Source organism: Scomber scombrus, chromosome 2, assembly GCF_963691925.1.
Source record: "Scomber scombrus chromosome 2, fScoSco1.1, whole genome shotgun sequence".
Taxonomy (NCBI): Eukaryota; Metazoa; Chordata; class Actinopteri; order Scombriformes; family Scombridae; genus Scomber; species Scomber scombrus.
Window position 1 is genome coordinate 11,094,080 of NC_084971.1, and position 16,229 is coordinate 11,110,308.

Genomic DNA, 16,229 nt, shown 5'->3' on the forward strand with positions numbered 1-16,229 from the left:
GACCAGAGGGTCCATCCCCTCCCCCTGTGTTACACTCCTTTTCACTACTTTTTATATGTAGTGCTCAACTACTGAGCAGTGTTTCCACTTCTCTCTCAACAGGAAAGAAGTGAAACAGCTGGAAGACTCCAATTTTTATTGATCGATCAGTCTGCAGTCAAAGTGGGCAGGTAGATGGTGGCAGAAGCTACAGAGAGGCTGCACACAGCCTACTTGTAGTCATCAGCTGCCCTGGTTATTATGGACTAATTTACAAACCTTTTATTATTGTTATTATAATTATACATTGTTGTAAATCACTTGTTGAGACTTCACATCCGATGTATTTCCTCCATGTCAAGTTTAATGTTGACTATATCATCATGGACAAAATGTTTGAAGTTATAATACAATATTATTCTGTGTCTCCTCGATGTTTTTGCAGTGATACAACTTCCTCTCGATGCAGGCACAATGCTGGCGCATACTGTCGCACTTTTTAGGGAAATGAGACCCCAACGTAAACCATGTTAACCCCAGCCACACATAGGCCTACATACACACACATACATATACACACACACAGTCATACACACACTACAAAGGGAAGCGTCTAAAGTCACGGGAACAAGTGACATAAAAACACGAAGTGTAATATTTTGCAACATGAGTATCATTCCAATAAAGTTTTACTTGTAAAATTCTACTGAACTTGTGTGTCCTTCCTGAATGTGTTGTGTTGTGAATTATTAGTGAGTAAATGATGAGATACTTTGCATTTCGTCGGTGGTGGAGGGCTGTAGCCTAGAGGTCAGACATCCATCATTGCCGCCTGATGCGGAATGGAGCCGTCATCCACCCATCTGTTGACCGTCCGGCTCCATCTGAATCACCGTAACACCTTTAAACACGACATGCAACAACTCCGCCGCCTCCTGTGCGTGCTGCTCGCTGCTTTCTCTTTGTGTAAACATCAGATATAAACTGCGGGTTGATCTGATCTCGACTGCGAACAAAGAACGTGTCTCTGATGCGCCAACGCGAACCAATTCCACCTTAAATGCCATTCGCGTCTGTGGCGGGGACCCAGGCGCCATCTTCGGTCCACCTTAAGCGCACAATGTGGCCAACAAACGCAAGCGTACCAGCCAGGCTTCCGTCCTCATTCTCCAGCCGGGGATCGCACTCTGGCTTCCCAGCTTTTTGACACAGCGTCACTTGTGAAACAACAGAAGGGGAGAGAAAAAAAAGACGCACTCGGGCCAAACCCCATCTGCACCAACAGGAGAAGATGTCCGAGCCCAATAAGTACCGAGAGTGGATCTTGGAAACCATCGACTCTCTCCGCTCGAGGAAAGCTCGTCCGGATCTCGAGAGGATTTGTCGAATGGTCCGGAGACGACACGGGTCAGACCCGGACCGAACCAGGACAGAACTGGAAAAACTGATTCAAGAGCAGACTGTGCTCAAAGTTAGCTACAAAGGGTCCATATCGTACCGAAACGCGGCGAAGGTGCAGAGGAAAAGCAGAAAGAAGACTGAGTTTACGGCCGCTGGCAGCAGCGGCGGCGGCAGCACGACCAAACAAGACCATCTGAACAACAACGGCGACAGTGCGCACAGCTTCACCGACCAGGAGGAGGACTCTGAGCCAAGCCCAGATCCCCACACTCAAACATCAGCCAACACCACCATCACCACCGACAAGAAGCTCAAGCCTGCCTCAAGCCCGAGTAGCGGAAACGTGAGTCTCAGTTGTGGCGCAACAATCGGGAGCGGCTGTAAAGAGGAGAAAGCAAGTGCATCGAGAGACAAGGGATTGGGACACCAGGGAGCGGGGGGCTGCCCGTCGCCCTGTCACGGCCACAGAACAAGCGCGCACGACGGCGGGGATGCCGGCGGGACAACCCCGAGCAGAGGCGATGCAGTTCAGGGAGGAAAGCAGCCAGGTTTGTCCGGAGCTGACACCCAGAACAAAACTTGCCCAGGAAGCGTCAGCAGCCTCCCTCAGCAGAAGCAGACTGCACCCCTCCAGCCCAAACTTCGAGTCGGAGGAGGGGGCACCAAAACAGCGGGGAACAACGCCAACAACTCCGACCTGGGTGACAGATTGGTGGCTTCTGTTCGCAGCCTGTCCGAGAGGAGCCTCCGAGGGGGCTCCTCCGCCGCAACCAGAGGCCACATGAAGCCGCTCGGGCTGAAGGAGATTTTGGGCTATCTGAGCAGTCAGGAGCGGCTCTCAGAGGAGAAACTGACCCGAGGCAAAGTCAAAGTGGTCATGGAGAGGGAGGTGGCGAGAGGCCGGCTGCGCAGGACCCGCTGCGGGAACATTACTCTTCCTCTGAGGGGGATGGTGGTGGAGGAGCCGATGCCGAAGAATGCGTCCGCTTGCAGACTTGGAAAGAGCGCACTGCAGGACAAGCACAAGCACTCTGTGAAAAAGGTGGGCTATGCTAACTTAATATTTCCAACACGTCCCGGCTGTACAGGACGCGCTGATGGCTTGCTGATAAATGAATGATCACTGACCACACACACACACACACACACACACACACACACACACACACACACACACACACAAGGCGCAGAGCAGGACGCGCTCGACTTCCTTTTGCCAAACCTATCTTTTTCGTTTCCCGGTAAACCTCGTTATTTCATGTTAAAAGTGTGTGAGGGTATTTCCAACATTTTGGAAGGTTAAGTGTTTCTCTCAGTCGGTTAATTGTCAGCGTTTGTCCCCTATATAAGAGTCTGTGTGTGTGTGTGTGTGTGTGTGTGTGTGTGTGTGTGTGTGTGTGTGTGTGTGTGTGTGTGTGTGTGTGTGTGTGTGTGTGTGTGTGTGTAGCTCGGCTTCCTGCACAAAAGGTGCGGGTTACATACAGGAGCATCTCCGGAGCGGCTTCCCCCGTATCCTAAAAAAAAAAAAAAAAAAAAAAAAAATGCGCACACAGGATGAGCGCGCGCATCGTAAAGAGCGTCTCTGCATGTTGCGAGCACGAGCAGGTTGTGGTATCGTTGCCACATCACTGTTTTGGGGTCAATACCGTTTTTTTTGCTCCCAGGAACTTCAGCCTTGCGGAGCAGTGTCTGGGCCTGCCGTGCAGTAGGCGGTGTCTGTCTGTCTAAACTTGAGACGTGCTGCTACCAAACAACCGGAGCATCGTGTTTGTTCACATTATTTACATTTCGTGCGTTTCTCATTGCTCATAAACCGCGTTGGTCACTTCTGCCTGTTATTCCCTCGCCCCTCCTCTTCGTTATCCCCGCATCTCCCCCGTTGCGTGCCTCATTAAATCCTTTGTATCATTTCTGACAGCTCCCTCTCCTCCCTCTCGCCTTCTCCTGTGGGCGCAGACTTCGGTAGACTACAGTAGGCGGATATTGTTATTTCTGATAGCCTATGTGTGTTTCACTAAGTGGGAGGTGTTTTTAATCTGCGCTGTCCGCCCCGAAGAAGCGCAACATACCCTAATATGCTGTGTGCAAAGCTCAAATCACGTAGCCAAGCCTGAATGAGAAGTTAGCTCTGGCAACTCAGGACGAAGATCCACTTTAGGCTACTCCTTTTTTTTCTCCTTTTTTTTTAATGGGGACGTTTTTCATAGCCTACAACTTTGTATGTCACCCCCCTCTCTCTAGGAGAATGAGCCCATGGAAACAGCCAGTGAAGAAGAAGAACGGGGAGAGAATGGGGAAGAGGAGGAGGAGGAGAAGGATCCCAGGAGTTCTGATGAGGAGGGAGGACTATCCCCGGTAGCCATGACAACCGAACCAGGCCTCATTGAGAAACCCACAGAAGATGCTGAGATCCAGACAGCATCAAAGCAGGAAAGCCCTCATCAGCTGCAGGACTGTGGCAAAGGTGTGTGTGTGTGCGTGCGTGCGTGCGCGTGACTGCATGGCTGACTACCAACAAGTATTTAGGTGGTTAGTTTTTCCTTTTTAAACTGTTACGGTTATATTTTAAAATGTAATTCATACAGCTCCTGTAAAGACTACAAATATAGACAATAATAATAATGAGTGTTGCATCAATAAACTTTGTACTGTAACTAATTTTTGTATAATTATTGTTGCTTGTAGTATTTTACTGTAAATAATAACCATGAGCACCTCTAATATAATTCATGGTTTCTTTACAGTGTGGTGGTTGTAAGTCTTTTCTCTCTTTGTTCATGAATGCAACTAATTTCCCCCTCTTGTCCATGTTTGACCGATGAACTCTCAGTGATGGATTCCCTCGACAGGACATTGTGTCCGCCTGATCATGAAGCTTCCCTGTCACAGTGTATCAGTGCACACCCACAGGAGACACCTGTCACCGCTGATCAGTTACATTTGGAGGCACAGGTAGGCTACATGTTTTGTTTTTAGTTTTTAAATTCCATAACCAAACAAGTCTGAATGACTCAACATGCCCCACATCTCAATTACTTTACCAGGCAATAACAATCAATCAATCAAACTTTATTTGTATAGCACCTTTTGTACAGGATAGTACAAGTGCTTTACAGACTGACTGACAAGCCAATAAGACAGAACAAGTGTGAACAGAAAAAAACTATTTGAGACTAATGCACACAAGGATGTTAGAATTAATTAAAATGAAATAAGAACTAGCTCAAATAGATAAAATAAAATGACATAAAATAGGTAAGAACAAAACATAAAACCTTTTAAAACATGAATACAATAAAAAATAAATAACTACATGAAGTTAATAATGTCCATTAAATAATATAATGAAAAGCCATGCTAAAGATGTTTTAATTTTTCCTCAGGCAGACTGTTCCAGTGTTGAGGAAAATAAAAGCTAAAAGCTGCCTCACCAAAAGTTTTTGTCCTTTTGCACTTTGAAACATCTACAGTAATAGGCTCGTGCCAGAGGATCTTTTTTTTTTCAAACCTTTATTTATTCAGGGAAATTCACTGAGAGCAATGCTCTGATATTAGGGGTCGTACAATACTTACAATAAAAAAAATAATAATAATTTTAAAATCCTCAACTCCACCAATTATTTTAAAGGTTTTGGAGTAATTATTATCACTAGCTATTAAGAACTCTGCCAGAAAGGTACCAGGTTAAACAGAGTACTGGACTGACCAATGTGATCCAGAGTATATTTAATTTGACCAACTGTGTTAACCAACACAGTTATTGAGATCCCTTAGTTAATTAAGACTCAGAATTACTTTATTGTAGTTATTTATTGTTTATTCTATTAATATTCATATGTTGTTATTAGATGTTATATTTACTCATACATTAACATGTAAGTAAAATTGAGGCAGTGCTAATTTTTAGACCTTCATTCACAGTTTAGTCTTAAACTATAACTATTTTTATTTAGTAATTTTTTTGTTTTATTTTTGTTTGTTGGTTTTTTACAAATGAAATTAGAAATTTGCAAAGCAGCTGCTAACTATCTCTGTCAAATAATTGTAGCGGAGTCAAAAGGAAAATGTTCCCAGTGAAATGTAGTGAAGTGGGAAGTTGCATAAAGATGCCAGCTGATGTTTTCTAAATATTGACTGTGAAACCTGGTTTAACATTAGATGGATTGTTCTGTTACATTCGTCACATTGCGTTTCCTTTCACCTTCTGTGATGAGTTTAACCAAACTCCTTAATATATATTATATATATTATGATCAATCAATATTCAAATGAACATTTTTGACGTTCAGTGCATGGTCTACACAAGAAGTTAAAAAGTGATGTAAATATAATATATAAATTCAGATCTCTAGCTTCCTATTTTCTTTATTGCTAGCTTCTGCTCTACAATTTTATATATATATATATATATATATATATATATATATATTTAGTGTACAAAATCAAATAACCTGTATCTTTGTGATTTTGTGTATTTTTGGAAGGGGCATGATAGTGTGTGTGCACGCTATCACACCCCTTCCGTTAATGCTGATGGTTTGTGTGGTGCACAGTGATGCGTTTTACATCTCCGGCAGCAGCAACAACAGTTGGCATGTAGCTACAACCACTCAATGACATATGGTGTGTCCAACTTTATCCAAAAAGACTATTGAAAAGGAGGTGAACATAAAGAGAACAGAATTATTTAATTTGTCGTCAGAGTTCATGTAAATTTGTCATTATTGAAAACATAAACTATTTTTTTATTCCAAGTTATCTGTGAGGTACAGCATCCTGTGACATGAAGAAAACAAACATGATTAACATTTACAAGTCGTTTTATCTACAAATGCTTTGAAAAATACTTAATATTTTTGCCTTTGTTTGACACTTGAATGTACGGAGAGACTAGAAATATGTGTAGAGGTCTATGACATGCAGCAAAAGTCAATGTTTGGATAGATTCAGGGTCCTGGATTGGTAAATGCTGGCTTACTGTCACACTGGCATGGCTCACTGAGACGCTCTGATAGAACAGAGACATTGTTCATGTTAATGGTAACACCTGAATTTTTCCTTAAAGTTAAAAAACAATTATAAGTCAACTGCAGTTCACCAGGCTGCACAAGACATGGTGCTAGTCTCACAACAGTCAACAGATAAACGTGTTAATGGCTGTGTTTGGTTCAGTGTTTGTGGCTGGTCTAGTAACCAAACTTTAGAATTTCATTGTTGGATTTCGACTCAATTATTTGGAAAATATTAGATATTTTTAAAGTATCCAGTGAAGTTAAACACAATATTGAAAGATCTGAACACCTACACAGGTGTTTTCACTTATTTGACCTTTTCTAATAGTGCAGTCTGTTTGAAATCTGCCAGGCAAAACATACTTGTGTGGGAGTTAGCATGGCTAGCGTGCTAACAACTGCAGTCTACAAAGTTGTGAATAATGCTGCGTTTTATCAGACATTATACTGTAATTTTCCATTCTCCTTGTCCTTACACCCTCCTAATAGTATTGAAGCCTTGAGTTTACATTTTGGCTGTCACCATCTTGGATTTTTGAAGCCAGAAGTGACCGTTTTTGGATGAGGGGTTGGAACTGGCCTTAACACTGGCAGCTAGCTGCTAACTTGGTTACCACGGTGCTTTTACAGTCACCTCCTGCACAGTTGTCATTAAGAGAGAAATTAATGATAGAGAGCAAAACTGTTTTTTGTACCAGGCTGTACATGTTTATTTCTGCTATAAAGTTGGGCATTTTAATAAGAGGGTCTGTGGGGAATGATGCACTTTTGGAGCCAGCCTATTTTGTCTTGGCTTATGTAGTTTGGTGACCTCACACAATTTCCAGTGATCTGAGCAGAGGTTTAATCTACCTAAACAGAATAAGTGAAATCAACTGTCTGGGAGTGCAGGCCCTTTAAAGCTAGTGGAGAAAATGAAGAGTTTATTTCCTGTTTTTTATTGTGCATTCCAGGTAATATCAATCAAACAGCTGTTGGTTTGTTTTGATTAATTGAAAATAACTCACAAAATTAAACTTTTTTTTTCTTTAACACAAAAGAAGTAGGTAAAGTGCTGAAAGTTGCAACAAAAACAGACCATTAATAGATAATATTACACATTTACAAGATCACACCTTGGAAAAACCCAGCCAGACTATAAAACCCCTGAGCATGAATGTGCCAATGTTTTAACCTGTAGGGTGTCATTTAAAACCACAGCTGTCCTTATTTAAAAGAGCTTCCACAGTTGTGACCAGAAAAGCTCATTTAGAAGTGTCTCACTGAGCCTAAAGTTTGTCATGGTTTTCAGTCTACAAACAATTCTTTGGGAACTACACTAACATCTAAAAAAACATAAACTATTTCACTATACTCCATGGCGTGATAACATATTCCATGTTACTTATAGCATTCAGTGTTTCACAGTATTCAGTTTAAACTCAGTTTTCAGCGTTTCCCACATTACTAAGTGTAACTCAGTATCAGTGTGACTCATTTTTTTCTCAGTTTTCGGTGTTACTCAGTATTCAGTTGAGCTCAGTATTCAGTCTCAAATCAGTATTCATTGTGACTCAATATTTCAGTTTCTAGTGTTTTACAGTTGATTATTTTACTGTCAGAATCAGATTGTTACCAATAATATCATAAGAGGAGGCCACTGTGTTACTGTTTTTCTAGTTCTGCTTCTCCAGTTATTTAGAAAGGTGCATGTTCTCTTTTCTCTGATTCTGGTTCTCTGGTTTTTATCACCTGTGAGTTCTGGGTCCTTCAGCTTCAATAGAATTTTAACATACATCTTTTGATGGGTGTCTGAATGCAAGGTTAAAGTCATGTCTGAATACGCTTATAATATAAAGTGAATGAGATCTGCTCATTTATATGGTGGAAGAGTGGTGCATCTTTGTCACATTGAAGTCAACTGGAAGATATTTTCTGCCTGGTGAACGACACCAAACATAACTCTGCAGGTAAAAGTTTTAATGTGGTCCCTCACAAATGGTATTTTGGCTGCCTTTTCATTTGAGATGTGAGCACCACCACAGTTTTCAGGTATTATCACCCTGTTCTGCATCCAGTACTTGGCAATGTTGCAAAGGCAAAGTTCTTTATTAACAGACTCCCCATCTTTTCTTCTTAGGGCAGTGAGCATCAATTGAAGAAAAATAATTGACATATTTTTTGATAGCTGATTAATTGCTTAAAATGATTTAAAGTTTAGAATCCAAATACCAAACATTTGCCTTTTTCAAATTCTTTATCTTTACTATTTGAATTGTTTCTCAGTATTTTGAGAAAAAAAACCCTCAGATACACTGATATACTCATTCAGAACAAAGTACTTGATTAGATCCCTTTGTTTGTGTTTTGCAGGATTATCCAGTGTAGGTCTTTGCCGTTTACCAGGCATGATATCCATGTAAGGCTCCCTCTGTAGACTGTGCAGATCCCTGACAAACTTCACAACAAAAAGTTGTTTTACAAGCAATAGAGGGAACTTTTCCTTGACCACTATAATGTGCTTTTTGTTACGTGAATAGGTTTTCCTCTTCTTTATACACCCTGAAGGAGATAACATCACAGACTCTTTAGATGTGGCCAAATTATCCATCTTAAAAGGTAACTTTAAGCTAAAGTTACACCAAAATTCACTTTCAGACAGACATTCGCTTTCTCCAGCAGGGATTTATAAAGAGAACTGAATACAGCATTGGAGGTGGGGCTCCTTTCACACCTATGAAAGTTGCTCAGTGGCACATGAAGCCAAAAAAGTTCAACTGGATATAAAACCCAGATCACCCAGGATCATGTGACCAGTAGAGAAGGCGCTCCAGAGACAACTGTCAGCTGAGCCAGCTAACTTCTGGTTTAACCTGCCACTAATTTGAATGTGGTTAAAATTATTCAATCATGAGGCTTCTCTGGACTTTCCAAATGTGATCGGACCAAATGCATCAACAAGTCATTTTCTGGAGGTTCAAAGTCTAGAGCTGTGGGGGCTTGGTCTCGGGCTCAACATGAATGTATAAAGAGAACTGGATACAGTGTCGGAGGCGGGACCCCGTTCATTCCTATGAAAGTTGCTCAGTGGCACATGAAGCCAAATATGCCACTTCCTAAAAACATACTGTGCATGCTCTATGGGACCAGCACACCCATGGAGCATGCTCACTAAAGACTGCAAACTGGTTTAGCCCTCTGGCTAACTTGAATGGGGATAAAATGATGATGCAGTTATTCTAGACTTTCTTCAGATGATCGGACCAAATTGTGATAGTGAAATGAGTCATGTCGCAGGGAGTATCCACATCCACTAATTTAAAGATATCTCTTTCACAATGTAAGTCTATAGGACAAAGTCCTTTTGGGCCCAATAGCATCACATGATGTTGTAATTACACAGTGTCAAATTGGCTGCAAAGCCCGGTGCTCTTCCAGAATCCACTTCTCTTTATACATCCAGGAGGATGAAAAGTGGAGCAACCATCTTATGTCATCTGACCTGAATACTGTGCGCTAATTCGCTGAATGTTCAAGAACAGCAATAGAGCCCAGAATGTGCTATGTTAAGAATAACAGAATGTTCCGTTTTTTGCAAATGAACTCTTCAAATATTGCACTGAAGTTCCGCCAATGAACATCCAATAAATGGTCACACTAACTAAGACGACATCTACATAACACAATGTCAAAAACGGGAAAAAAGACAATTCAATAAAAAAAACTGCTCTGTGAGATTTTTGTAAACACACAACATCACTATTTACATTGGCAATCTCTCAAATGATGCAATGCATTTACCTCCTCATAAAACATTTACAAAGCCAATTTTTTCAATATTTTAAGTCCCACGCTGTTAGCATTAACAGCAATATAGGTGCATTGCTACATTTCTTGCCACAATACAGAAACTGACTGTCAATCAGTGGAATAGTGTTATAGCCTCGGCAGGAATGTGTTAGGGTTGGGTGATATGGACCAAAAGTCATATCTCTTTATTTTTTAGCTGAATGGCGATACACGATATATATCCATATATTTTCCGTAAGGTAATTATGGTTTCCCCCAAAGCATTATAGCGTAGTGGTCCCATACATTTTAATTGAATAAATAGTTGGTCAGTGCCCCCCCAACCCTCACCCACTATCTGTCCATCCTTTGGGCGGATTAAATTAAATTACTCTTTTGTAATCTGTAATCCGCATAAAAGAAGACTCCAAATGGAAATATTGCCGTAAAGTGTGAATAGCTGGTCCCCTTATCGATACATCTTATAAACTCAATATACCACCAAGCCCTAGTCCTCATGCATGTGCATGAATACAAACAAAACAGACCGACATGTATACATTTGGCTAGGTAGCGCTACTAGTGGTGAAAAATCCCACAGGAAATGAAAAATCAACTGAATAAATGCAGTGTTTGGTGAAATCTGTGATAGCCTACTTTTCAAATCTCATAAAAGCATTTTTTCAACAACTTAAAGCAGGTTGTTTAGATGGTTTTGCATAAACCCTGTTGAGTCCTGGTCCTGGCTATCAGATGAAAAGGAGCTGTTGGCAACAGTCCATGTGTGTCACAGCTAATGTATTTAGGACTTTTGATGTTTTGATGTTGAGTATAGATAATTCTTCCAACAGGAGAATAAAGTGAATAAGTTAACAAAGAAGTGATCGTACACAGCAATAGTTTTTTTCCCCAATATCTGATGAATGACAAGTTGTTCAGATTTTACCAGCCAGTAGCTTAGTGAATGACTTTTATAAGATTTATACACATCATAACCTCACTCACTCACCTGCTTCATGTTTGTGTTTTTAAATTCCTGTTAGCATGACTCATGTTACTACAGTGCTACATCTATCTTTTGTTTTACTTTAACACTACTTTCACATTTTTTGATATTTTTGATATATTTCAAATCCATTGCTTTTTTGCATGTACTTGTAATACATTATACTGTACATAATCTCTATTGTACAGTATTGAGGCATGGCACAAATAAAGATTGTGGGAGAAGAAAAACAACCAGGAACATGTTTCAGATTTTCAGAAAGACAGACAATCAAACCCTCTTTGAGAAACCACGTTTGGTTACAGACATTTGTGAAGCAGAGGCTGGTGAGGACAGACAGACGACTCATCAGCCACGTCTCCCGCACCAGTCAACTTCCCACATCGCACATCATCATTTCCACCTCCACATGGTCATTTTGCAGTTTTGTCATGCTGCGTCTTAATTCAGCCAGCTCCTTTTATCCTTCAGTTTAGGTGTAGGTGGTATCACTCACTCAGCATGATTTTACCTCTCACACTGTCTCTATAGCGCTGATTTATTCCAGGTGACAAATATCATCTTTATGTCATGTTCATTAATTCACATCTCTGTTTGAACCGCTCTTCTCTCCAGACACAGAATCAGATGCTGCCAGGCACAATCAACCACACTTCCTCAGGCTTTAACAGTGAGTTCTGCTCTACGGATAAACTCAAAATGTGTTTTTGTGTATATGTGTGTTTGGTGGTTAGCAGTGACAGCAGGGAATCAGACTGTGCTTCATTTTTCCTCATAGGCTCGGAGTGTAAGACAGAGGTCGGTGTGTCGTCCTGCCTGCTCACACCCACAGCCTCCCCGAGAGACTCCGGCCTATCTGACGAACGAGGGATGAACGGAGGAGTAAGCAGTGAAGGGTGAGTCCAACAAAGACAGTGAGACCCTGAAAACACCAAACAGACTCACAGAGCTTGTCGAGCATCTGATCCTCCTGACTGGATATGTTGGATCTGTAACAGTTATTTCTTGTAGATGTAGATAAAGTCCAACTCTTAAAGCACAACCAGTCAGAAAACTGATGAAAGCGAGGATTGTTTTTAATGTGAAGCAAATGCTTGCATGTAAACAGACACAGAGCATAGAATGCTAACTGCACGCTAGAATAGATAATGAATCACAAATCATCACTTTTTTTGGTTGCAGAATTTTAGAGTTTCAGAAACAATGAAAGCTATAGTTGCAATGATAAGTTAATAAGTTGATTAGTCAATCAACTGATAATTAATCACTCAATTAGTTTATCTGGTTTGAGCTTCTTAAATGTGAATATCTTCTGGTTTCTTTAGCCCTCTATGACAGTAAACTGAATATCCTCTGTTTGTGAACTGTTAGTGAGGACAAAATAACACTGTAGGTTGCATCTTGGGTTTTGTATGTTTGGGAAACCTTTCTGAGGACTTTCTGGGGACATTTTCTAAAATTCCAAAGACCAAATGAAGAAAAAAATCAACAGATTAATCGATAATGAAAATAATCGTTAGTTGCAGCCCTGCATTATATTGTATGTAATACTGCAGCTTGCAACCGCAAACTTACTCACTGCAGCCTGGTAATGTTTACAAGACATTTCTCAAGATAAATGTGTCAAATAAAATATTTAATATTTGGTTGCAAATCTTTTGCTGTCACCAAGCAGTTTGTGTGGGGTGATGCTCTGTGGGGTCTGCACTGGAGCCATTTTCACTGCTTGCTTGTTTCTGGGGCTTTTTGACTTCAGTTTGGTCCTCATCAAATGATATACATGATCAGGTGGACCGAGGTCAAGTGACTGACCAGTCAAGTGCATCCTTCTGTTTTTCCCATGCATGTATGTATGATCAGGGTCATTGTTGCATTGTCCTAAATTGTGAGAACAGGATTATGATCCTGCACTACATATATACAGTGTGGATTTAAACACCCTCAAATTAAAGCTGAAGGTTTATACTCTAACCTAATTTAATTTAATTTGAATGAAGCCGAATAAAGTGAAACAAAGTCTAGTAATTCAGCAAAATTAGTAAGGCCTGTGGAGTTGCACTACTAAACTCATCACTTCTGTACATATATATATATTTGCACAGTTATTTGCACAGTACAGAAATCATGCATATGGCTTTAATATTGTAATTTATGCAATGTTAGTTTTTATTGGTCACATATACATTAAATCCATTCTGTAAATAATGGCAGTAAAATGCTTTCTGTTGTAGCTCTGCCACTATAGAGGGTAATTATATCAAAAAGATCACTACTAAATAACATTTAAATAATGAAAGCAAAAATGAACAAAAGAACACACATAGAAACAAGAACAAGAAAGCTCAAGTATCAGCTTGAAAGTGGACACAGATCAAGGTGCATGAATCTGCAACCGTGGAGAGGTATAATCATCCTCATGCATATAGCTTTTAAGTTTAATTTCTTACATTTCTTATTTTAAATAGCTAAATAGTTATAATCTTTAACTTTCCGTTTCCTGCCTTTCCTGCCTCTTTCTCTGCTTTATAAATCTTATCTTATTTCCTGCAGTTTTTCAAGCCATTAGACTTTTGAACTTATAGAGGATGAAATTCATTAAATCACCTTCTTCATCATCTTTCTAGGTTTGTGAAGTCTGAGGTTGCCAGTGGGAGCCCGGTGGACTGGACGGTGTCTGATGTGGTCAGTTATTTCACAGCAGCAGGTTTCCCCGAGCAGGCTGCTGCCTTCAGGACCCAGGTGAGCCTGCACCTCCTTTAAGCCCCACTAGAGAGCACCACAGACACAACGAATGGCTGTAACACTTGTAACTTACACCTCTCTACCTGCATTGCTTTGCTCTCTTCATCAGGAAATCGATGGAAAGTCCCTTCTCCTCATGCAGCGTAATGATGTTTTGACTGGTCTGTCAATCAGGCTCGGCCCCGCCCTCAAGATCTATGAGCGTCACGTAAAGGTTTTGCAGAAAACACACTTTGAGGATGACGACTGCTAACGATACGTGGAATAAACACTGTTTAGAGACTGAGACTGTTTATATCTACATATAACTCAATTAATCATAAAAAAATGCATGCATGATATAAAATATACTTTTTTATCTCATGTCCAAGAACACACAAACACACACACACAAATACACACGCGCATACCCACACACTTCCTCCAGGCCCTCTGCTACTGCTCTGGTTGATGGACGACTAAAACCGAGATTTTAGGATGCAGAAGTCCAAAAGCAGTCATGCAATTTCTCTCTTTTTCCAAAAAAAAAAAAAAAGTACAACAATGAAGCACTTTGCAATTTCTCGATTAAACTGTGGGAGATGTTTTGTTTTGATGTATTGTTATTTCGTGCTGACGTTTTGAAAGAGGTCATGTTGATTCTGTTTGGAGGCAAGTTCTGTTTCTCTTTCTTTTGAGGTTGTGATACGAGGGTTTTTTCTTGCTGCGGGTGTGTGTCTGTCCCTGCACACATACTGTTTGTGTGTCAACAGCAACAAATTACAAGTTGAACAGATTTAAGCGGTACTGCACACTTAAACATGTTTGTTGAACTGTAACCAAAATTATATGACTATACTGTGATGAAATACATCAGTGCTGATGTTAATATTGACACTGACACCAAGTTTATAAAAATTGGTATTTCATGGGTTGAAAATAGCTTGAATGGTTTAAAAGGAGGAATGTTAAAGCCACCCTCCCAGCACCTACCCTTCAGTCTGAATCTGTGGAAACGCCGGCCTCTTTTTCAAATATATGCTGATTGAGACAGTTTTAGCTTCTGGAGCTAACAGCAGCCAACAGCAAAACTGACTTGCTGGAGGAAATCTATCCATCTGTGTCTGTCACAGGACAGTCAGAGGTCAGGTGACGTCAGAGGAACTCCTGCCCTCCTGCCAATCTCCCCCCCTTCGCAGCCCACTCTTAGCATTTGTCTAAATGATGCAGTGGGTGGAGTTACGCTCAGGCGTGTGGGTGAAATTACACTTTAAATACATTCCCAGAAGCTGGAGTGGATGGTTGAGATTCTGTTAAATTGCTGCTAAATCACAACCTTTGGAAAACGGTCTTCGGCCAAAGCAATAAGCTGACAATTCCCCCAAGATGTTCTGGAGGTTGTTGGACTGGCAGGTGGTTGATTTTGTGTCGTTTAACATTTCAAATGAAACCCTCTGACTTAAGCTTGTTCATAATGTTTTAAACAGATCTCCTCCAGCCCACACGTGTCCCCACATTACAGCAGGCTCCATAAATGTTGATCACCAGCTAACTGAACTGAAATCGGCAGAACAATCAACTAGATATACCAGAGTAAATATGTAAATACATTCAAGCAAAAAAAACCAAACAAACAAAACATTTAATACATCCGCCTAAATGTATAAAGTATAGAGAAATAGCTATTTGAATGAAAGATGTTAACGCAGGGTAATGCTGAGTCAATCAATCAACTGATCTCATGCCACCAGCATTTTTTTTTACCGTTTTTGCAGCTCAAACCTTGGAAACCAAAATGCTGTCAGACTGTCATCCATATCATTCCCACCTGCTCTGTAAGGACACACATTCCAGGTTTTACATTGTCTTTGTACAAACATCTTTTTTTTTAAAATAAATTCTGTCATTTGTGTGTTTGTATATTTCTGTTTTCGACTTATTGGTGTTTATTTGTGTGAATGTTTTTTAGTCAAATCCAACATTTCTCAAACTTCTACCTCTCTCCTCTCATCCCCCCCTTCACTCTCACTTTTTTTTTCAAGTTATCACAGTTGGCTGAGGGTGTATGTTTCAGTGCTTGTCACACTCATTCAGATCATTTCATTCTTATTTGTTCAGTCTGTAGGAGAAGGACCGCTGTGTCTGATTCTCACAAAGGGGAATGTACAATACGACTATGCCCTTGTTTCCCATCATTTGTTAACAAACAACTTTAGTAATAAAAGTTTCGATTAAAACCCCACTATGTGTCCATTCTGAGTGTGTGTTAATGCTCTGTTGTTGTGGCTTGCGTGTTGTAAGATGTGTAATCGATGTTTGTGTCCATGTAAAGGATTGTGTGT

At 40.5% G+C, this 16,229-nt stretch overlaps 1 protein-coding gene across 1 annotated transcript; it reads left to right on the forward strand.

Moving 5' to 3' along the window:
* Window positions 1-1,252: 1,252 nt before the first annotated feature.
* samd1b (sterile alpha motif domain containing 1b) lies at window positions 1,253-15,928 on the forward strand. The gene is made up of 7 exons (XM_062432885.1): window positions 1,253-2,422; window positions 3,622-3,844; window positions 4,211-4,332; window positions 11,782-11,836; window positions 11,945-12,062; window positions 13,791-13,905; window positions 14,018-15,928. The coding sequence occupies exons 1-7, from the start codon at window positions 1,271-1,273 to the stop codon at window positions 14,159-14,161; spliced, it is 1,929 nt and encodes a 642-aa protein (XP_062288869.1). The 5' UTR covers window positions 1,253-1,270; the 3' UTR covers window positions 14,162-15,928.
* Window positions 15,929-16,229: the final 301 nt, after the last annotated feature.

Bases quoted from the DNA above. Each gene is read 5' to 3' on its own strand.
- samd1b (XM_062432885.1), top strand. From the start codon at position 1,271: ATGTCCGAGCCCAATAAGTACCGAGAGTGGATCTTGGAAACCATCGAC. The intron at 4,333-11,781 runs GTAGGCTACATG...TCTTCTCTCCAG, and splicing joins AGTTACATTTGGAGGCACAG to ACACAGAATCAGATGCTGCC. The intron at 12,063-13,790 runs GTGAGTCCAACA...TCATCTTTCTAG, and splicing joins GGAGGAGTAAGCAGTGAAGG to GTTTGTGAAGTCTGAGGTTG.